We start from the raw sequence: 22983 nt of genomic DNA, 5'->3' as shown, positions 1-22983 counted from the left end.
TGGCATTCCTCTTCCCTCCCCCTCCCTGTTTCCTTTGTGTCGTCTGTTTTTAGATGGTAAGCATAAGCTCTCTGCTACTTTGCTATTCTTACTGATTTGTAGGCCATCCTGGGAGCTAAACATCAGCGTGTAAATGCTTTGAATGAATTAATGTACAACTTTCCCTCAACAGTAGGCTTCAATAGCCTTGAAAGGCCAGGGGGTTCCTAGTGATCACCATATCTCACTTCAACTTTCACCCCACCCCATGCAGATTGACGGACAATCATTTCCAAGATGGAGCCCAAGTTAACTCTGGCCCCCATCCACACAGCCCGCAGGTTTCTCCCACAAACAGATAATTAACGAGACACACAGGCAACCGTCTACTGAAAACTTTAATGAAACAAATAAGTTAATAAGTTAATAAAGTGAGGTAACTATTCATTGTCTCAGAAACAAGGTTTATTTGGAAATCCATCGGAGGGTCCACCTCATTTACCTTGGTTGGTCAAAGCCATGCCCCTCCTCTCTTCCTCCCCCAACCGCCCAAGCCCCTTCTCCCTCCCACTTTTGGAGACGTCCGTCTTGGATGGAAGACTTGGGGTGTGTTCTCCAAAGACGCCGTGTTCAGTGCATTGAGAGGTGGGGAGAGGTGGGCTTCGGTGGGCTGAGAAGTCAGGAAGAGCTCTAGCCATTTCTTCAAGACACATGCATGAGCATGCAAAGGAGAAAGGTGCACGGGAGGCCAGAGGGGCTTTTGTGGCATGCACCCTAAGGAGGCGTGAAATGGAAGCAGGGCCCTCCCCCTAATCTGATACCTCCTGGGGCAACTGGATCACCCTGGTGATGTTGCCTGTGAGGTGAAAACAAAGGGATAACCTTCCAGTTTTAAACCCTCCTCCAACTTCATGTATGGCAATGGTGGTGGTGGCACTAAGAAAGAGAAGACAAAATCAGTGGGGAAGTTAAGACAAAAACCATGAAGAAGAGGAAGACAGAAACAATGAGGAAGAGGAAGACAGAAAAATTGAGGAAGAGGAAGACAGAAAAATTGAGGAAGAGGAAGGACTTTGATCTGATCTCCTGCTTAAAAATAATTATCCAATCAGGGTGGGAGTACACTGTGAAATCCAGGTGGCCAGGGAGAGGCCAGAGAAAGGGGAGGAAAGGCAGGAAGGAACAAGCCATTCAAGCTTGTAAATTATTGTGGGATGGCTCTGTACCAACAAGAATGTGCAATGGAAATGGAGAGTGAGGAAGTATATGGTCCCCTCAAACTACTAGATCTAAGGGCCACTGTTTACACAGCAGCAAGCTCAGGTTTGCGGCAGAGTGTCAACTCGGCAGAGCTGCAGTCAATTGTGGACCTCTGACATGCATGCTGGTATGATGCATGTGCCTTTAGACACATCTGGTTTGTACATTATTTTTGAAGATGAATTTCTAAAGCAGAGTGGGGAAATCTCAGGCCCATTGGCCTCTCTCTCTCTCTCTGGCTCTTGGGGCTTTTCACAGGCCACGACTCTTCCTAGTCCATGCCCCTTTCCCCAGGCCATGCCTTTCACAAGTGTTTTGCCTGTGTCCTTGGAACACAGGACACAAAGTTTGCCTGTATGGAGAGGGGTGTGCTGTGTGTGGGTGTAGGTAGAAACCTCTGGCTCTTGCTTAGTTGGAATGTTGCCTACTAGACAAAAGTCACCCCTGTTGCTCCACCCACTTTACCCTCTGGACCCGCCCACCAGGACATGTGGCCACTGGAAGCTTGCCCATCAGGAAATGAGGCCCTCAAGCTAAAGAAAGATTATCCACCCCTACCGAAGTGTTGTTGTCGCTGTTGTTTTTTGTAATAGCACACACCTGGAATGGTAACGTGTTGAGAAGGTCTTAGCCACTGATCTTCCCCAAGAAAGCACACTCAAGACTGAAGTCTACAGTGATGCTTATTGCAATTAAGATTAAGAAAACAGCAAAACAAGCTAACTGGGAAAGGTTTTTAGGAAGGCAAGTCTGAGAGCCAGAGAGATGTCATGGTTAGAGTTCTGGACCTTGGGGACCAAGGTTCAAAGCTCTAGTCAGCCATGAAGCCCACTGGGTGACTTTGAGCCAGTCGTAGCCTCTCAGCCTGACCTACCTCACTGCACTGGGTTGTTGTGAGGGTAAAACAGGGATGGGGAGAGCTATGTGCACCACCCTTGAGCTTCTTGGAGGAGAAAGTGGGATAGAAATATAGTAATAACATAAAAAAATAAATAAAAATACCGTATCATATCTGGAGGCACAGCCTCATAATGGGAACAGCTCCCAAAGATGCAGAGGTTGGGGCTTGAAATGATGTTGGAAACAAGCTTTTGGTGAGAATCGTAGGAAGGCAGTTTAGTGGGCTGCCTGCAGGAGACTGAGGGGTAGAAATCGTGGGTCAACCAGGGCCTGTCTGCTAGCAAAGGGGCTGGATTCGTTAGGTGGTCTGAGGGGAGGGAGGATCTAAAGCTACGCCAGAGCACCCTCCATCAAGGTAACCACCACAAAACCAGAGCCTCTAATCATGAAAGCCTAATGCTATTGGATGCAAGGGAGCCACAATCCCTTGGGACAGGCTGGCTGCTGCCCTAAAAACAGGAATCAGATGCAAACCACCCTGCAGGTCACCAGGAACTTCTCTGCTGCTGGCCAACTGGATTTGGCCTTCTTAGGTGAGCATATAAAGGCATCAGGATTGCCTCCGTGTCCTAGTCAGGGGAGGCTCAAAGTCCACTGATTGACTGTAAAGATTGATTTCAGGTTGCATATTTAAGATTGTTGCATATCGTGTTTGCTCTGCACCTGGGAAGCACTTCCCCTGCGAGGAAGGTCCCGCTGTGCTTATGATATCGGGGCCACAGAGCAATGTCCACTACCTGGTGGGGGTGAGTAGGGGAAGAGCCAAGGTGCTTAAACGCTGCCAAGAGCAGGAATAGACATTGCCAGTTATTATTCTCTTCTAGATGCAAAGGTAAGAAACCACATTCACTTGAGTCACAATGCCCCTTGCTTTTGACCGGGGAAGAAAGGGTTACCTAGCATTTGCATAGCTGTTAGTAAGCATCTCCGACCTGGTAGAAGTCCGGAGCCAGAGGCAGTCAGATACAAGCCGATAAAGTAAAGTGTCTGGAACCACTGGTGTTATTTGCTGGGCTGGGGGAGGGGGCTGTTGTTGGCTCTTCAGCCCTGGTATCTCTGTGACAAAGGAGGGTCCAGCCCCTATGAAGTTGGATGCACCTGGAGATGCTTTTGATAGCAGAGAACCTTCAAAGATGCTCATCAAAGGCTGAAGGGCAAAGGATGGAGCCCTCTGCGTCATGTTTCAGGCTAGTGTGGCTTTCTCTCCATGGAGAAGGCCACCTGCCCCATGCAGTTCAGACTGCCAGGCGCTGCTATTTAGCACTTTTTGTTTAAAAAGCCACAGACGTGCCACAATGGCTCTACAGAGGGCATGAAAACTGCATCCTTCTTAGAATGCCCAGTAATAGCGGCTTTGTTCTGCAGCTGGAAGACTTCAAGTAAAGTTGAGGTGCATTGAGAGGAGTCAGTTGGCGCCCCACCAGGATGGCGAGGGTGACGAAGGGCTCTCGCTCTCGGAGCGTTGTCTGTCAGAGCAGCCGGCAACGTTTGTCTATCCCTCCTTCTGCCCTGGAAGCGGAGAGATGCTGCCCTCCCTAATATGGCTGGTGTGTAACGACCACATGGCTAGGCTGGATGCCATCTTAGTCCATGTTGGTGCTAGCCGACCGGGAGATGTTCAAGGTCTGAGCGGAGACAGAGATGTCCTCGTGGTCCACGGGGCTGTGGTAGTCGGAGGTGATGTCAGGCTCCCCGGTGGGGATTGGCATTGCCGTCAGGCTGATGGAGTTCACGGACCCTTTCCGCAAGCATTGAGAATAGACACCCAACAGCAAATCCAACTTGTGCTCAATGGACTGCACCTGCACAAAGCAAGAGAGGTCTGTCAAAGGCCAGGAGTTGGGTTGCTTTCCATCAAGTGATGGAGGCGAGGACTCTGAACCTGAAGGGGAGGCACTGCTCCTGAAGGAGTCAGTGCCTCCCCACCAACCACCAGGCCAAGAATGTGGCATTGTCTTCCTCTCACATCTCCACTGTAAAAAGACCCAGGGAGACCTGAACCTCCCCTGTTCCACTGCTGGAGGAGATTATTAGAGAAGGCCGAGCCCTTTAAGCAGAGGAAGTTTCAGCAATTAGGCTGCATCTGTTGCTACTACTCTATCAGGGCTCTGTTTCAACTGCAGTAACTCCAGAGCACAGTCCGAGCCCTGCTTTGTCTTGTGTGTAGCTTAAATCTCACTGTATCCTACGCCTTGGTTGAGCCTTGCCACACTGCAGAGCAGGATAAGGAGAGAGGGGGAGGGAGGGAGAAAAAGGCCCTCTGGTGCCCCGGATCAGAGTGGAAAGGGAAACCCAAAGGGGAGAAACTCAACTTTCACATCTCTAGCTTCTAGATTTGATTGAGTCCTTAGCTGAAAAAGTAGCCTCAGAAAGTCTGCCACCATTGCAGCCAAGTTCTCTCTAATGAGTGTTCAGTTCAATTCTTTGATCTTATGGCCACTATGTGTTCCAGCTGGCAACGAGGCCTTAGTTTAGCTAATTAAATAAATAAATACATTATTTCATATCCCACCTTTCCTGCCAAAGGATCTCAGTGTGACAGATGTGATAAAACACTAAAAACATCTTTAAACATTTTTAAAAATTGACCACATATAAAGCTATTCCTAGCTGGGGGTTGCAAGAGGCCTCTCAAGTGTGTGCATTACAGACCCTTCCTTCCTTCCTTCCTTCCTTCCTTCCTTCCTTCCTTCCTTCCTTCCCTCCCTCCCTCCCTCCCTCCCTCCCTCCCTCCCTCCGTCCTCCACTTCCAGCCATACCTGCTTCTCCACCTTGACCACTCGGCCCAACATACTGAAGTCGTCTGCCAGCTCCACCTCCAGTGGTGTCTTCTCCCCTTTTTTCTTATCGATAGCGATAGACCCCCGGCCCACAATCTGATCCACACTGCCAGGCAAGGAAGAGAGAAGAGAAAGGCAGGAAAATGAAATCACAGATGCAACAATGCATGGAGGGCTAAGGATGCAAGGACGAGCAACTGGCATTCAGAAACACTTCTGCCTCCCTCCATAGAGGCAGAGCATGGCCATCATGTCTAATAGCCATTGATAGCCTTCTCCTCCTCCATGAATTTGTCTAATCTTCTTTTAAAGAATTAGAGAGCTGGAGCTCTTCTTGGAAGCAACAGAGCACACCGTCCCCACCATAGAGGAGACAGGGGACTCCCCTGAGAAGGAGGCTTGTTCACCAACACAGGAGCCAGATATATGGAGAAACGTGACTCAAAGAAGTAGGAGGCCCAGGGTCCACTCTGATTGTCTAGAAATACACAATCGCTTTGAGGTCCTCTCCCCTAGCATGGAAGACGAAGAGCAGACTCCATTTGAGGATCTCTCCCTCATTACAGTCGATCAGGTATATGAAGACGAGCAGCAAAGTCAGTCCTCAGGGAATGTGCAGGTGACCTTGGAACGGACAGCTCACGGAAGAACCCCGACCAAACCCAAGAGGAGGCGTGTAGTGGTGATAGGGGATTCCCTACTGAGGGGAACAGAAGCAGTGATCTGTGGGCCTGACAAGATGTCTCGGGAAGTGTGCTGTCTCCCCGGGGCTAAGATCCAAGATGTAACTGAACGACTGCAAGGAATCATAAAACCCACTGACGAATACCCCTTCCTCTTGGTTCATGTGGGAACCAATGACACTGCAAGCAATAGCCTCCAGAAGATCAAAAGAGACTACGAGGCTCTCGGCAGGAAATTGAAGCAACTAAATGCACAAATTGTCATCTCGTCTGTCCTCCCAGTTGAACGACGTGGCCCAGGGAGAGAGGGGAAAATAGTGGAAGTGAACAGCTGGCTTCGCAAATGGTGTAAACAGGAACGGTTTGGATTCTTAGATCACGGACTGCAGTTTCTTGAAGATGGACTTCTGGCAAGCGATGGGCTGCACCTCACAACGGTTGGGAGAAATGTTTTTGCCAAAAATCTCAGAAACCTCATCAGGAGGGCTTTAAACTGACTAATGTGGGGGAGGGAGACAATGCTCCTGAAGGTAGGAGTCTATCAATTAATGAAGATGATCATCCAAATGTCATAGACCAAATGGAGCAAACAGCACACGGACCTAGTGGTGGGAGGAAAAAATCCTTAAACAAGAGACACGGGGGAATGATTAATGGACTTCAATGTCTGTACACTAATGCGCAAAGCATGGGAAATAAACAAGATGAGCTTGAGCTCTTGGTACAGCAAACTAAATATGACATAATAGGCATCACTGAAACCTGGTGGGATAAGTCCCACGATTGGAATGTAATAATGGGGGGATACAATCTATTTCAGAGAAACAGACCAGACAAGAAAGGAGGAGGAGTGGCGTTATATGTCAGGGATGTGTATACCTGTGAAGAGATCCAAGATTTAGAACCTCAAAGCCAAAGTGAGAGCATTTGGGTCAAAATTAAGGGAGAGAAGAATAACAGAGACCTCATTGTGGGAGTTTACTATAGATCCCCAAGCCAAACGGAGGACATAGATGATGCCTTCCTGGAACAGATGGCCAAGCATGCAAAAGGAAGGGAGATAGTAGTAATGGGGGACTTCAATTACCCGGATATTTGTTGGACGTCAAACTCAGCCAAGAGCATAAGGTCAAACAGATTCCTCACTGGCCTTGCAGACAACTTCATTGTCCAGAAAGTGGGAGAAGCAACAAGAGGAACAGCCATTTTAGATCTGGTCCTAACCAATGTTGATGACCTGGTTAGTGGGGTAGATGTGGAAGGATCATTAGGCGCGAGTGATCATGCTCTTCTGAAGTTTACTATACAGCGGAAAGGAGCAGCCAAGCATACTAGGACTCAATTTCTTGACTTTAAGAAAGCCGACTTCATAAAACTTAGGGAAGTGCTGGGTGAGATCCCATGGACAGCAATACTTAAAGGAAAGGGAGTTCATGATGGCTGGGAGTTTGTTAAGAGGGAGATAATAAAAGCACAACGACAGGCAATACCAATGAGACGGAAACATGGAAGGTGCCTAAAGAAGCCAGGGTGGCTATCTAAAGAACTTTTAACTGAATTAAGATTTAAAAAGGATGTGTACAAAAAATGGAAAAGGGGGGAAACCACCAAAGAGGAATTCAAACAAATAGCCAGCACGTGTAGACACAAAGTCAGAAAAGCTAAAGCACAGAATGAACTCAGGCTTGCTAGAGAGGTTAAAAGCAACAAAAAAGGCTTTTATGGGTATGTTCGTAGCAAAAGGAAGAACAAAGAAACTGTGGGGTCACTCAGAGGAGAAGATGGTGAAATGCAAACAGGGGACACAGAAAGGGCTGAACTACTCAATGCCTTCTTTGCCTCAGTCTTCTCCGATAAAGAAAACAATGCCCGACCTGAAGAATTTGGAGCAAATGATTCAGCAAAGGAAACACAGCCCAGAATAACTAAGGAGATAGTACAAGAATATTTGGCTAGTTTAGATGTATTCAAGTCTCCAGGGCCAGATGAACTGCATCCAAGAGTATTAAAAGAACTGGCAGATGTGATCTCAGAACCACTGGCAGTCATCTTTGAGAATTCCTGGAGAACAGGCGAAGTCCCGGCAGACTGGAGGAGGGCAAATGTTGTCCCTATTTTCAAAAAGGGGAAAAGAGAGGACCCAAATAATTACCGCCCAGTCAGTCTGACATCAATACCAGGGAAGATTCTGGAGCAGATCATTAAGCAAACAGTCTGTGAGCACCTAGAAAGGAATGCTGTGATCACCAATAGTCAGCATGGATTTCTGAAAAATAAGTCATGTCAGACTAACCTGATCTCGTTTTTTGACAGAATTACAAGCCTGGTAGATGAAGGGAACGCAGTGGATGTAGCCTACCTTGATTTCAGCAAGGCATTTGACAAGGTGCCCCATGATATTCTTGTAAAGAAGCTGGTAAAATGCGGTCTTGACTATGCTACCACTCAGTGGATTTGTAACTGGCTGACTGACCGAACCCAAAGGGTGCTCATCAATGGTTCCTCTTCATCCTGGAGAAGAGTGACTAGTGGGGTGCCACAGGGTTCTGTCTTGGGCCCGGTCTTATTCAACATCTTTATCAACGACTTGGATGATGGACTCAAGGGCATCCTGATCAAATTTGCAGATGACACCAAACTGGGAGGGGTGGCTAACACCCCAGAGGACAGGATCACACTTCAAAACGACCTTGACAGATTAGAGAACTGGGCAAAAACAAACAAGATGAATTTTAACAGGGAGAAATGTAAAGTATTGCACTTGGGCAAAAAAAATGAGAGGCACAAATACAAGATGGGTGACACCTGGCTTGAGAGCAGTACATGTGAAAAGGATCTAGGAGTCTTGGTTGACCACAAACTTGACATGAGCCAACAGTGTGACGCGGCAGCTAAAAAAGCCAATGCAATTCTGGGCTGCATCAATAGGAGTATAGCATCTAGATCAAGGGAAGTAATAGTGCCACTGTATTCTGCTCTGGTCAGACCACACCTGGAGTACTGTGTCCAGTTCTGGGCACCACAATTCAAGAGGGACACTGACAAACTGGAACGTGTCCAGAGGAGGGCAACCAAAATGGTCAAAGGCCTGGAAACGATGCCTTATGAGGAACGGCTAAGGGAGCTGGGCATGTTTAGCCTGCAGAAGAGGAGGTTAAGGGGTGATATGATAGCCATGTTCAAATATATAAAAGGATGTCACATAGAGGAGGGAGAAAGGTTGTTTTCTGCTGCTCCAGAGAAGCGGACACGGAGCAATGGATCCAAACTACAAGAAAGAAGATTCCACCTAAACATTAGGAAGAACTTCCTGACAGTAAGAGCTGTTCGACAGTGGAATTTGCTGCCAAGGAGTGTGGTGGAGTCTCCTTCTTTAGAGGTCTTTAAGCAGAGGCTTGACAACCATATGTCAGGAGTGCTCTGATGGTGTTTCCTGCTTGGCAGGGGGTTGGACTCGATGGCCCTTGTGGTCTCTTCCAACTCTATGATTCTATGATTCTATGATTCTATAAAGCCATCCAAGTTGGTGGCAATTGCTGCCTCCTGTGGGAGTGAGCTCTGTAGTTTAACTGTTCTGTGCCTGCAGAAATACTTTATTTCATATTTCCCAAATCTTTCAACATTCAGCTTCAATAGATGCCCATGAGTTCATGGAAGACAATCTTACTCAGCTATGAGTGATCACAGAAGGAGGAGGAGGAGGAGGAGGAGGAGGAGGGGAGGAGGAGGGGGGGAGGAATGAGTTTTTTCCCCTCCCTCTATCCACTTCCTCCTTACCACTTATAACGTCATAAACTCCAACCATATCACCTCTTGCCTTCACAGAGCTATAATTCCATGCAGCCTTAAAAAAGAGTTCCCAGGATTCTTTGGGGGAAGTAATGTGCTTTAAATGAAGATACCTTGCCTGATGCCAAGAGGCAGCAAGTGCCAAAGAATGGCTACATATTTCTTATAAATGCTGAGCAAGTATTACATGGCACCTGCAACCATACCAGTGCTATAAATTGAAGCAGCCAAGTGGGCGTATATTGGGCAAAGTGATTCCGAAAGTAAACCAGACCCAGGCCATTAAAGGCTTTCTCAATTAATAATAACACCTTGAATTTGGCCTGGCAGCAAACTGGTAGCCAACGCAGACACCTGAGCACAGGTATTATATGTTGGAGGGTCTCACTCCTGTCAGCAATCATGCTGCAACATTCTGCACTGGCTGTAGGGATCAAGCACAAGGGAAGAAGCCCCATGAGCAATGATGGCAGTTGTAGTTCAACAACACTGGGAGGGAGGGAGGGAGGGAAGGAGGGAAGCGAGTTCTGGGTGAAAGTGGGTTTCCTGCAAGAGAAACTATAGTCCAAGCAGGCACTAGCAGCTCCACTTACCGGGTCTGGAGACTTTTGATCCTGCCAAGCATGTCCAGGTGACCAGCTGAGTACTGCTCAATAACATCCTTGACGTCATAAGGACGCAACGTCTCCTTGAACTTCCTCTTGGCTACCAGGAACTTGAGAATTCTGCAAAAATGTAAAAATCCAGAAGGCTTGAGGGAAAAGCAGCCTGATAATTTGATGAAAACTGCCCTACAGAGAGACAGACCACTGGCCTATCTAGCATAGTCTGCTCTGTCTAGTAGCACCTTTCTAAGGTTGCAGACAGAAGACTCGTCTATCTCTGCTAACTGGAGATACCAGGTGGTGGGACCTCATCAATGCAAAGTAGATGTTCTAACCCATTCCCATTCCCACTGGTCCATGTAGCCCAGTAAGAACTTTTGAAAAGGTGCATGGGATCAAGCCAAAGGATTAGCTAGCCAGAGCATCCTGTTCTTACCGTGGCCAACCAGGTGTGCTGAACCAAAGGCAAAGTGTCCCGGAGGTTTTGCTAACACCACCTTGGTAGTCAAGATAACCCCACAATTAATTGGTAGATGTTGTCATACATGTTTATATTGGTTTGCTTTGATATAAGCTAATTGGCTTGCTTTGATGTTATCTTTATCTGTATGCTTGTGGTACTGGGCTCTGAGCCCAGAAAGGGGAACAATCTGTAAAACTTGGGTATTTGCCACCTATGCCCTCATTTGGACAGGTGTAGCAATGGGGAGTCAACAACCTAAAGTCAATTACCCAGCCACCCCCATATCAAAGTTCAAGTTGTCTCATCAAAAGCAAGGCATCAATCCATCAGAGAGGATGGATGGAAGGAGGAAAGGGGTACCCAGAGCCACACTTGCCAAATAACACAAGACAAAGGCCCCCAGGGGCCTGAACCAAGAGCACTTGCCCCACAAGGCTCACCTCACTGCCCTGATGAGCATCTTCACAGCAGGCATGATATCCTCAAAAGTCAAGTCACACTGGTAGGCCTTCTCCTCATTGCTTTCCTCTGCAGGTCCATCAACTGTGAGCAGAAACAGGGCTTCATGGGAGGAGAATGACTTGCCGGGCATTCCTGCCTTCTTAGTCAGTTTAAGGAAGGCACAGCCCACCATTTGCACAAATTGCCCTCCACTTTCCTCTTGATTTCTCTCCACCCTTCATCAGTTCATTTGCACAATAATTGCTTCTCCCTATCATCAACACCCCCCCTCTCTCTCTGTGTGTGTATGTTTACCCCTTTTTGCTCTGATTTTGTTTATCCTGGTGTGTGCAAACACACAGGCACACAATTGCTCAATAGTATAAGCTTGCCTCCCAATAAAAGTTGTGAAGATTGAAGGGCAGGAACAGGGCAGTTGGAGGTAGCTTTTGCATACTATCAGTATCATATTTAGAACAGGAATGAAATTTCCCTAGCAGATTCAGATTGATTAATGACCCCGTGACGTCTGTATTTCTTCCTTCCTTCCTTTTGTAGTAGCATGTAGCTTGGCTCAATTCCTCAAGCTGTCTAGAACTCCTTCTTCTGCAGGCATCTTGAAGAGCAGCCCCTAAAGAGAAGCACCCTCTGCAACCTTCTCTCCCCACCCCAGAACCCCTTCACAACCCCAAACTGCAGGTGCTCCCAAGACCTACCCTCCACAGGTGTCCGGGGCTTCAGCCACAATGAGGCCCGGAATCTTGTCCTGTCATTGAAGCTCCAGCTCTTCTGCACCTTGGTGGGGCTGGTGGCCTCGTTGACATTCTCGGTGCTGGGAGAGCGGCGGAGAGGTGGGACCAGATGCTGCTTCCCCCGGCTGCCCTGCCTCTGGGAATTGTTCAGGCGGATGCGATCCTTGATGCCCATTTTATTGCTGCAAAGGATTCAGGGGAGGAATGGAGAAATTAGGGGGGAGGTGAGGGGCTCTTGAGCTGGGGAGGATGCAAGCAGCAACCTAAAGGGGGCGCTAGAGAGAAAGAGATAGAGAGATGTGGCGCATTGCACTCTGGTCCCTGGTAGACCTGCTGACTGCTTCCAAGAGGGAGCTGACTGGAGCTGACTCAATGGTTCTGACATCCTACACCAACTCTAGATGTATGTCAGAATCAGAAAGGAAATATTGGTACAAAGAATAGCCTGATCACAGCAGGCTAAAGACAGGGCATTTCCCAAGGTCTTGAACTCAGAACCTGAATAAATGGCTACTCTACCCACACTGAGACTCAAAGAGGTTCTTATTTAGCCTGTGGTATCTCCCCCCAACTCAAGTGAATTTCTGCTTGCTCACAAGCCAATTCTAGAAGTCAGGCATCAGCGAAGACCAATGACTGGTCAAAATATGCTGTGTGTCCACCAGCCCCTCATACAACACAATCCTGTAATATTTTCCTTGGAATAAGCCCCACTGAACTCAGTGTCACTCACTTCTGAGAGGTATGATAGGATTGTAATATGACTAATCCAAAACAGGACTGGATATCTTGTGGCCCTCCAGGTGTTGCCGGACTACAACTCCCATCATCCCTGACTTTGGGCTATTTTGGCTAGGGCTGGAGTTCAACATCTGGAGGGCCACAGATTTCCTACCCAATCAGGAATGGAAGCGTGACACGGTGGTTCAAAGGCATGCATGTTGTGCCCCAATTGATGCATTTTAGCCTGGATTAGTTAATCCAGAATAAGAAGGTGGTCCTAGCTAGCGTACAAATGGCAGTATAAACTGTGGTAGTGATTTTATTTTTATTTTTGTCATTTTGTTTCGCAATTAATGGGTGTCTTTTATTTTTTAACACTTTTACAAATGATTTTGACTGCTTCCCTTCCACAAGGATGGCTTTATTTTCTGCTGCTTGTGGAAGTGAAAAGAAAAGGTTAAATGACTGGTTCTTAAGTACAGTGGTGCCTCGCAAGACGAAATTAATCCGTTCCGCGAGTCTCTTCGTCTTGCAGTTTTTTCGTCTTGCGAAACACGGCTATTAGCGGCTTAGCGGCTATTAGCGGCTTAGTGGCTATTAACGGCTTAGCGGCTTTAAGAAAATGGAAACAAACTCACAAGAAATTTCGTCTTGCGAAGCAAGCCCATAGGGAAATTTGTCTTGCGAAGCGACTCAAAAAACACAAAACCCTTTCGTCTAGTGAGTTTTTCGTCTTGCGAGGCATTCGTCTTGCGGGGCACCACTGTAAGGCAGCGACAACTCTTTCAACTGCTTCAACCAGTAGTATCAAAGCTAAATCCACTCCTTAGCTCAACCTTCCCCTGGTGTCCTTCAAAGGTTTTTGGGTACAACTCTCCTCCATTGCCCCACCAGTGTCTGGGGCTGATTTTGTAGTGCAAAATCTCTGGAGGGCATCAGGGCATGGAAGGACATCCTAGCTATGCAGGAGTAGGGGGGGGAATCTACAGGAAAAGGGAGAGGGACCAGTTTCCCCTCTGTGCTTAGTAAGGACACTCTCTAGGACACAGGCATATCATAAATCAGAGCTGCAATTCCACACAACCTCCCCTAAAAATACAAAAGTGACTTAAGGATTAACACTCTCTGAGAATGTCAACTTTTTTTTTTAAGGATTCTAGTCTTTATCATTGCTAACAACAACATGACAGTGTGTGGGCAAGTTTTGTTGAATTCTGGTTAAGATTTGCAAGGATTAGGGGTGGAGTTTCAGTACCCTGAACAGCTCCTGACCCCTCCTTCCAACTAGGAGAACCAGAATAAATAATGCAAAGTAAGAGAGTTCATGCATATATATTTAACAGACATAAGATTGCAGAATCCAGCTTGTTGTAGAATTTGAGTTACCTTAGTGCAGACACACACACACACACACCAATATATATATATATTTGTGCACTATATAGTGCACCCAATCCTGACCACTGACAGTTGTTTTGTTGTTGTTAACAAAGAAATAGGTGAGGGGAGAGAAGGAAAAGGACAAAATCAAGTCATGCCACAAAATTCTATTCATGGTCCAGATGCTACTGAGGTACTTACGGTAAGGGCTGAAAAAGAAAGAAACAAAAATATAAAGCATTAAAATGACCAGCCGATAAAGAGAAATTGAAAGACACCGCCAGAAAAAGGAGGCCTGGAAAGGAGATGTTTGGATACTCCAGAGGTTTTGGGGGAGTACATGGGAGCTAGCTAAAATAAATAAGTCTTTCGGCTGATGTTCTGGCTAAATGGCCAAGAACATCTCCCTTGGTAGGAAGTTGAGGCCTCCAACCCAAGCAAAGCTGACAGTGTGAGGAAGAGGGCAGCAAATCTGTCCCAGAGCCAAATTCAAAGTGCTGGTTCTGACCTATAAAACAGCAACAACCTCAGGGGTTATAATGCTTACCCCATATTTGAGTTGAGCATTATGAACTCCTGAAGTATTTCCAAGTCCCAGAAATACAAATTTTGGTGACATCACTAGAACTGAGCCACAGGATTTTTATGAAGATCCAGCATTGAAAGAATTGCTACCACTGAGTAATCCAGAGATGGAACAAACAATGTGTCGCACAGACCACATCACATAACCCTTTCCAAGATGTCTGGAGGCTACGCAAGAGCAGCCCCACACCCAAGGTGCAAGGACCAGAAGTCACCATTTGGCATAAGATCCACACAAAGGCAAATTTAACAGTAGAGGATTTTACATTTGGGTCTTATCAACTTTCCTTAAAACAAACAAATGAACAAAAGTCAAGAGAAATGTTAAGTTTCTTGATCTCACTTGTAAGCTACTATGGAAGGCATTCTGCCACCCAGGTACAACAAAACATTGTTAGCCTTCAACATTAAAATAAGAGTGAATGGGCAAAATGTGTCTGTCAGAAGCACAGAACATAACACGAGCCCGCTGAATCGTCTAGCCCTGCGTCCTGTACTCACAGTGGCCAGCCAGATGCCTGTGGGGAACCTGCAAGCAGCACTTGAGTGCAAGAGCAACTCTCCCCTCCTGCAGTTTCCAAAAAATATATATTCAGAAGTATTGCTGCCTCTGACCATGGAGACAGAGAACAGCCATCATGGTTAGCAGCCACCCAAAGTCTTCTCCTCCCTGAATTTTTCTGGAAATTGCGGCACAAACAAAAGGGAGGATGAGCCCTGAGACTAACCATCTCTTGGCCACCTTCAAGCACCAGGGTGCCTTCTGAATTGGGGTGGGATGTGGGGAGAACGTTGCATCTGCTCTGGGAAACTTCTTCCACCAATCCTTCCATCCAGCGGTTTTCAGTCTTTTAACTGGAGACACCCCTTTCCACATTGGCTGGATTTCAGCAGAACCCACTGATGCACTGCAGGGGAGTCTACTGAAGTGCACCCTCAGTTCATGCAAAACACAGATCGCAGGCCTCCTCCTAGTCCTCAGCATCATCTGAGAGCAGCTTTCTGCAACCAGGTACCCTCTAGGCGCTTTTGGACTGCACCTCCCATCAGCTCCAGCCATCACAACCCATGCTGGCTGGGACCAATGGGAGTTGCCATCACCTAAATCTTTTGTAGCGCACCTGGCTGGCAAAGCCTGCCCTCCAAGAACTGAGAGTTCACCCTCTCTGCGCCCCCAGCATTCCATGCAGCTCTACACTGCTGGGCTGAGGGTAGGGCCATAGCCACAGGTGTCCATTTTGGGGGAGGGCATTTGCCCCCCTGAATCCTAAATGCATTTATTTGTTTTACTGTACACAGACTCATGCAAGTGTCACAGACTTCCCCCAACAAAAATTATTTCTGCACATATCCATGGCCATAGCTCAGTGGCAGAGCACATGCTGTGCATGCAGGTCCCAGGTGCAAACCCCAGCAGCATCTCTAATTAGGGCTAGGAAGGACCTGGCCTGAAACCCTAGAGAACTGCTGTCACTCACTGTAGACAATACTGACCTAGATGGACCGGTGGTCTGACTGAATATAAGGCAGCTTCCTATGATCAGTAATTGTGATCAAGCTGTTGTTCTGGAAACGCTTGTCCAGGGTTCTTGCCGAGGGATAATGCCAATTGACTTTCAAGCCAGGGTTCCTTGGCACACAATAACTGCCACCAGGGCAGAAATTATTTGTCAGCCTTGTTCCTTGGGTTGCACTGATGGGGCAGTTGTCAACCTCCTTGGCCCCCTCGACTGCTCCACCTTTCCCCCATGCATCTCAACTAAAAACACGATAGGAATAACTTCAGGGCCAGCCCTTGTGTAGCATATTCTGCCAGACTAAATTCTTCCTGTGGGTGAAAACTGATTGAGCCCATCCATGACAACCACCAACTTATAATTCCATGGATGCACACCTAGGAAAATCTCGGGGTGTGGGGGTCAGTAGGTGAGCTTTGAATGCAATCCTTTTGAGGTTTAATGCAGCAGAAGTCCTACAGGATGAGCTGTGGACTCTGAAGACTCTCTGCGTCCCTGCAGATGTGGGCGTGGCACCCAGACGCAGAAGCAAGTGCTCCTATTGGAATCCAGACGCCCATGAAAAGTGGTGACATCACCGTGCTAATGGAACCACTTCCCCTGGAATGACGTGGTGTTGTGGGTGAGAGAGAGAATCCACAAAGACACTACTGGCCCCAAGAGTTATTCCAAACCCACTTTGTCATCAAGCACCTACAGGCAAGCAGATCTCCAGCACAGCTTTCTCAGGGTTTCTATTAGAAAAAAATGGGAAAATCCTACTTTCCTCCTATTAATTTTTGGCACTGCTCAGATTATGAAATGAGGGAGGCAGGGCAGGGGGCTTAATGAAACCTACAAGCTCCACCACCAAACTGGGCTTCATATAACTGAGCTTTTTCTTCTTCTTCCCCTGCCTTCTAAAAAGAGACAATAAATGAGCTGTTGCAAAAGGGAAGGGGCAGAGATTCTTCTGCCCCAGCTGAGCACTGATGGAAGCAGAAGTCTATCTTCCTTACTGCTTTATGGGGGCCATCTGATAGCAGTGGAAGCAGGACTCCCTGCTCACAACACAATCGCCTTTGAGAACAGGAACTTCCTGACTTGAAGCCACATGGACCAACTCTGTCTAGTGGCCACATTTAGTCACTAAAGGAATCTCTAAAGTACAGCATCCATCATCTTCAGCCAACAGCCATTCTGACTGAGGCTGATTGGAGGTGCAGCCCAGAAGCATCTTGAGGGCTGCAGGCTCCCCTTCCTTGGAATGGAGAATTTGAGGAGGAGAAAGTTATTGTCCTGGCAATACAGCTTGTCCAACAGTGATGTCTCTCATGTGAGCCCATTGCATTATCTACAGGTGGGAGGGACCTTGGTGACATCAGCACTCTATAAAACTGAATTCTAGCACAGGGTTGGTGGCTCTCATGATGTGCGCTGGTCCGGGGTTTAACCCCCTCCTCACTGTCCTTGCTGCGAAGAGGAGTAAAGTATCAAGCTGTTTGGCCAGAAAGAAAGAGGGTAAGCTTGATGAGTTTAGCTTGATGAGAGGTTCTGCTATTAGCTCCAGGCCCTGTTTGAGAAGCCCCAGCCTGAGCCATCACTACCATCTTCTGCCCCAAACACACTCCATCCCCTTGGCTTCTGAGTCTCCACCCCTTGAGCCTCTGGGGGACTTGGTAGTGGTACCTTTTTGAACCATGGATGATTCCCTCTGTGACACTGTCCTGATAAATTCCACGTCACATAAACATTCGATCAATTTTTGGTCCATCAACGGCCTTCTGTTCAGACAGGTCAAATCCCAACCCAACAGGAAAGGAAGTAGAAAAGTTTAGAAGACTAGAGAAAGGAACCATTTTAAAAGGAGTTTGGGGGACATTGAATAGTTCTCTCTCCTTTTTCTATGGTTCCAGCTGAAACACATTAATGGAATCTCCTTTTAAGCTGCACTGGAGACCGACTATCTGGTTGCAGGAGAGCAAACATATCTCCCACCAAGAAAGGACTTCATAGCAAGATTCAGAGGGTTACCCCCATGCACATCTCCATTGCACATTGGAGCAGCATGCCATCCTTTTTTTTCTAAAGGAAAGGAAAAAACCAACACAGGGCGAAACAATGCAACAACAATTAAAATCCAATTCAACCCCAAAACATCTCTTGGGTAGCAGATCCAAAGCCTCGGTACCTCTGTTTCCAGCCGGTGTGAATCCGAAAGAAATTCCTTTTACTACTAAAGATCTGGCTAGAGAAATGGAAAGAAAGAAAGAAAACAACAGAAGGGGAAAGGTGGGAGGAGGAGGAGGAGGCGAAAAGTTAGTAAGGGGGGCAGCAGAAGGGAAGTTAGAAGGATGATCCCAGAGGGAAAAAGCCTTGCTGAGGCTGGCAATAATGGATGCTTGTGTGCATACAGCACCCCCTGCAGAACGAATCGTTCAATGACAAATGTGACTGAATATTTAACTCTTATCCATAAGTTTTTGGTCCTAATTCAAATGAGCAGGCATGGGGCAATTTATTGGACCCCTTCAGGAAGCAATCCATTATTATATTAAAATAAAAAAAAACCTGTTGGAAAAACTTCTGGTTTAAAAAGGATAAGCACATTTCAGAGAAAGAACTGGGGGGCAGCAAATAACCAGTTTTTGTGCAGGAAGTTTTGGTACACACATTCTCTCTCACTTTTCGCTCTCTGCCTCCATATGGCAAGGTGCATACTTGAAACTTTGCACGAAAGAAGCAACTGACAGAGGCATTCCTGGGGAAACCGGAAGATGTCTCTATGCGATCGTGATTCTGAGACATGCATTCATTGGAACACTGGAACAGGCAGCTGTGCAGTAGCATCAAAAGAATGCAATTGTGTCAGCAACCAACTTTTTGGAAGACTGCTTGGGAGAAATAAGTGAGGGCAATGGGCTGAGTCCCCATGACCCTAATGTGGCCTGCTATCAAATCCCATTTTTTTGAGGTGTTGCTTATCCATTTCTCTGTTTCTGGGTCTGGCAAATGGCTCCCCTCTTAGGCCTGGATATGATCCAGGGGTCATTGATCATTTGCAGTGCCCTCCAGATGTTGATGGATTCTCAGTTCCCATCAGCCCTAATCAGCATGGCCAAAGGTCAGTGATGGTGGTTGCTAGGAGACCAGCAGGAGGACACCACCTGCTTTGGAGCCTAAAAAGCATGCGGGCAATGTCTCTGTGGTAACAATGTACTGGCTTCTTTCCCAATACTCTCTCTCTCACACACACATTCACAAACACACACTCAAGGTTTATTTGGCTTTGATGACCTCTCCCCAAGCAGCAGCTGCAGATCGTCCATACTTCTGGAAGAAAACCTACCGTCCTGTGGTCTCTCTTTTGAGGGGGAATAAAAGCACACAGCAGCTTTGAGGGAAAGGTTACCTTAGGCGTAAACACTTGTGGGGCGGAGCTTCCTCTTCTTTCCAGCTTCCAGGAATAAATGGGGAATGGTGAAGATGGGAAGGTGGAGGAAGGATGAGGAGGAGGAGTGGAGGGAGGTAAAGGGGAGGAGGAGAGAGAAAAAGATGATGAAATGAGGTAGGGACTGCAAAGGAGACTTGAGGGGGGAAACTATCTGGCCCAGCAACACAGGCCTTCATATAGTCAAGACAATCCAGTTGGTTGTATCCAGCGACAGATCTGCCCTGCTGAGGGCTAGCAGATTTTATTTTTTTAGCCTCAAGAAATATTTGCTGCCTGTCTGTTATGAAGGAACAAACACACAATGGATTTCCAGCACCGTGAAGTCTCGGCTTCCTACCTTCCATCCCCACAAGTTGCCAAACCCTTGTCAGTGTTTATAGGTTCTATAAACAGCTTTCTGCTCCTAAAGCAGATGTCCCTTGTCCCTCCTCTTACAAATAAGGACCCAAGTGCCATATCTAACACAACACAGAAGAGCTGTCAGAGGCCAAACTAAACATGATCCGTATAACAAGTTCTGGTTCCCGTACAACAGCCATGTAAATAGAAATGATGTCAATGTCAGACGTCCAGCCACTCATGCTTGCTTTGGGAGAGGCTATGTCTCAGATAATTCAGTTATTTTGCAGTGTCTCTGCCTCATTCTCCTTCTTATATGTGCATGATGTAGGCATTAAAAACCTACAGGTTTTATTATAGCTGTTAAAAACCAATAAAATGTATGTCTTTTTTAAAGTCTCTATCTCTGATCTGGTCACCATGTGCATAGATCACCATACCTTCTGCCTTGCAGATCTTCCCCCTCTTGTCACTCTCTGCCACCCAGTGGCATAGCATGGGCAGGGCCACGGGGTGGTTGCCCTGGGCACAAAGTTCTTAGGGGTGCAAAATTTCAAAAGAAAAAGAAAGTAGTAATGAAAAATGAAAAATATTGCGTCCTCCCCCTCACACAAAAAATATCCCAATGTTCACATGGGTGGACTGGGGAGTGGATTTGGGCAGCATCTGGTTGCTAGGGTGCCCTCTGCCCAGGCTTTAGAAAGTCACCCACTCCCGACCAATGCCCGTCCCACTCTCAGCTGTGCTTGACACTCATGGGGCACTGCAGCTGCAGGTTGCCAAGCTATTGCCCCTTCATTTCAGCCTATTGGCAGGCAGTGCCGAGGATACTTTCCTTAACCTGGACACAGGTAATCCACGCTATGCCACTGCTGCCACCCCTTTGATTCAGAGCAGATTTCCTGATCATATGGATGAGAGAGAGAGGAAGTAGCTTGTGTTGCTTATTCTCTAAACCTCTTTGTAACTACTGGAGAGCAGAATAAAGAAGCCCAATCCTAACCTCCAAGTCTTCAGAAACAAATTCTTCAGTGTCCATTGTCCATTGATTCTGCCCTACAATCACAGCAGCAAGAAACATATCCTAAAACCTTTGATTGTCAGGGTTCTGAGGTGGGCGCTAAAATCTGTGATAGAAAACTAGATTCCTACTGTTAGCAAACTCTTACAATCCACACCAAAACGCCAGGATGGTGACAGCTATAATTCACAAACGCCGAAGTTCTCTGTAGAAAATGCACTTGTTAAAAATGATTAATTAGAATAGGCAAGATGTAGCGGCAGACTCCAGTCGGAAGGGGAGGCCAAAAACAAGGACTGGTGGTGCATTCAAGTCAAAGGGCCATTGCAGACTGGAAGTAAGCCAGTTCAACGTCTGTCAGATGTTAAACCAGAAGGCAGCAGCAGAAGAGTGAGAAAGAGCCAACACACCAGACAGACAGAGAGGACACACGACAGGCATGGAAGAGGCTTTGACCCTACCTTTCCCCCGAGCAAAATGGAGGATGGATGGTTTTCAGGCCAGAGGTGAAGGAGTGATATGGTGGTGGAGCTCCATCAGGGAATTTCTTCACCTCAGAGTTCCTGAGCCCCCCATTGCGAGCTCGGTGCAAGTGGTCAAACATAAGGACCAGTTCTCTAGGGGTGGGTCCAAATAAAAACATGGAGAAATTAAAATGCTTTGAAAAGGGGGAGAAAGAAAATTAATAATAATAATAATAATAATAATAATAATAATAATAATAATAATATCAATATAACATGCAGAAATTGAAGGGGAGGAATAAAGATGGGGGGTATCCCATAATTCTTTCAGTTGTTTGAGTTGGTCTTTCCAAGGTGTGAATTGGCCAAGGTGGGTTGCTGAACAGATGTTCGGCTTTGGTATTTTGCCTTTGAATGACTGGTCAAAACCTTGTAGTGGTGAGGCTTCATAGTTGGACCTGAACCTTATAAACTGCTTGGTTCTGCACACAGCTTGAAAACACATTGAAATTACTGGACACAACAAAATATGCCATCTCCAACCTTCCAATGGCAGCAGAGTGAACTGCATACAAAGCTACTGTATTGTCAAAGCAAGTTATGCCTCAGCTGCGGGGTGCTTTTGCTGCTGATGGAAGACATGCCTGTTCATCCAGGCCAAGGGTAGCAACATGGTGACCTGAGGATGCTATGGTCCAGAGCTGTGTTTCCCAACCTTGGGTCTCCAGCTGATTTTGGACTTTAACTCCCATCATCCCTAGCTAGCAAGACTAGTGGTCTAGGGTGGTGAGAACTGTACTCCAAAAACAGCTGGGGACCCAAAGTTGGGAAACAATGGTCTAGAGTTCCCATCACTCTCAGTCAGCCTGGCCAATGGGACGAGATGCTGAGAGTTATATGACAAAACAACTGACTGGCCCCAAGCTGGCTACCCCAACACTTCATATTATTAGTAGACTTTGGTGACTGTGACAATTTTACTGCTTACTAATTTTTATTGGACACTGTTATGCCTTATTATTGTGCAAACCACTGTGGTATTCTTTTTGGTAAATGAAAAGCAGTGTAGAAATCTTTTGATTGATAAATTAATAAATAATATGAACAAAATAGCAGGCAAACAAAACAGGAACTTGCAGCACCTTGCTCTTTAGAGTGCTCTACTTTCATCTTGCTACAGCAGAGATTGTCTGAGTTGTAGACACCGGCACTAATGTAATTGCTTCTTATGGTGCCCACAACAGCTCTCAGAAAATATCCCCTCAAAAATCGACAATGCATGAACGACTGACAGCTTTTCCCGGTTGGTTCCTGCTTTCACAGATTCAGGCCCTCTTACGCTGGACCTGCCCCCTTGAAACACGCCTGCAATCCACGGGACACCAGGGCAGGACATCCATCTTCCCATCTGTTCTGAGAAATGCAAAGAGCTTCTTTCTGTGAATAAACGTGGAGGCACTTGATACACATGCCACTTCTCCCACTGACTTGAGGGGGTTCTGGGAGGGGGGGCTGCTTTGTAGCCCTGTTTTTTCCCTGCTGTTGTAGATGCGGCAGCAATTTTGTGTTCTGCCACACCCCGGCAGCAGCCATTGGGAGGCAGGCACCCATGGCACTTTCTCAAAATTCCAGATGTGCTTACTGGCCCCAAAGGTTTGGCTGCCTCTGCAACAGGGTGTGCAGCACTGAAGATGTTTTCTGAAACCAGCCGTGGAATCAGCCCATATAAAGGTAAGTATGGAAGTCATTCCCTGTACTTTGCAGAATCAATCATCTTACAACTGCATTGCAGGGGTTTGGACTGGACGACCCTTTGTCTCACTTCCAACTCTTCCATTCTCTGATTCTGTGGTGCAAACTTGCTGGGCT

At 46.9% G+C, this 22983-nt stretch overlaps 1 protein-coding gene and 1 long non-coding RNA gene across 4 annotated transcripts in view; one reads left to right on the top strand and one right to left on the bottom strand.

Moving 5' to 3' along the window:
- Positions 1-359: 359 nt before the first annotated feature.
- Positions 360-22983, bottom strand: part of KCNQ4 (potassium voltage-gated channel subfamily Q member 4) — a 103507-nt gene continuing 80883 nt past the window's right edge. Inside the window, exons 9-16 of one of the 3 annotated variants that reach the window (XM_082233366.1) lie at positions 21112-21267; positions 19249-19293; positions 18028-18084; positions 11617-11834; positions 10900-11002; positions 9985-10116; positions 4899-5025; positions 360-3941 (exon numbers count right to left, since the gene is read on the bottom strand). In XM_082233366.1, coding sequence (XP_082089492.1) covers positions 3723-3941; positions 4899-5025; positions 9985-10116; positions 10900-11002; positions 11617-11834; positions 18028-18084; positions 19249-19293; positions 21112-21267 — 1057 coding nt within the window. In that variant the 3' untranslated portion in view covers positions 360-3722. The remainder of the gene's footprint in view (positions 3942-4898; positions 5026-9984; positions 10117-10899; positions 11003-11616; positions 11835-18027; positions 18085-19248; positions 19294-21111; positions 21268-22983) is intronic. The other 2 variants (XM_082233367.1, XM_082233368.1) reach the window with 2 other exon arrangements.
- On the top strand, positions 11826-13521 carry LOC309538120. The gene is made up of 2 exons (XR_014222120.1): positions 11826-12856; positions 13146-13521. It is a non-coding gene; the product is annotated as an uncharacterized lncRNA (long non-coding RNA).

The sequence above is a fragment of the Podarcis vaucheri genome (genome assembly GCF_965113315.1).
Source record: "Podarcis vaucheri genome assembly, chromosome: 7".
Classification (NCBI taxonomy): domain Eukaryota; kingdom Metazoa; phylum Chordata; class Lepidosauria; order Squamata; family Lacertidae; genus Podarcis; species Podarcis vaucheri.
Note: the sequence above shows the minus strand (reverse complement) of the source record. Positions and strands in the feature narration are given on the sequence as shown.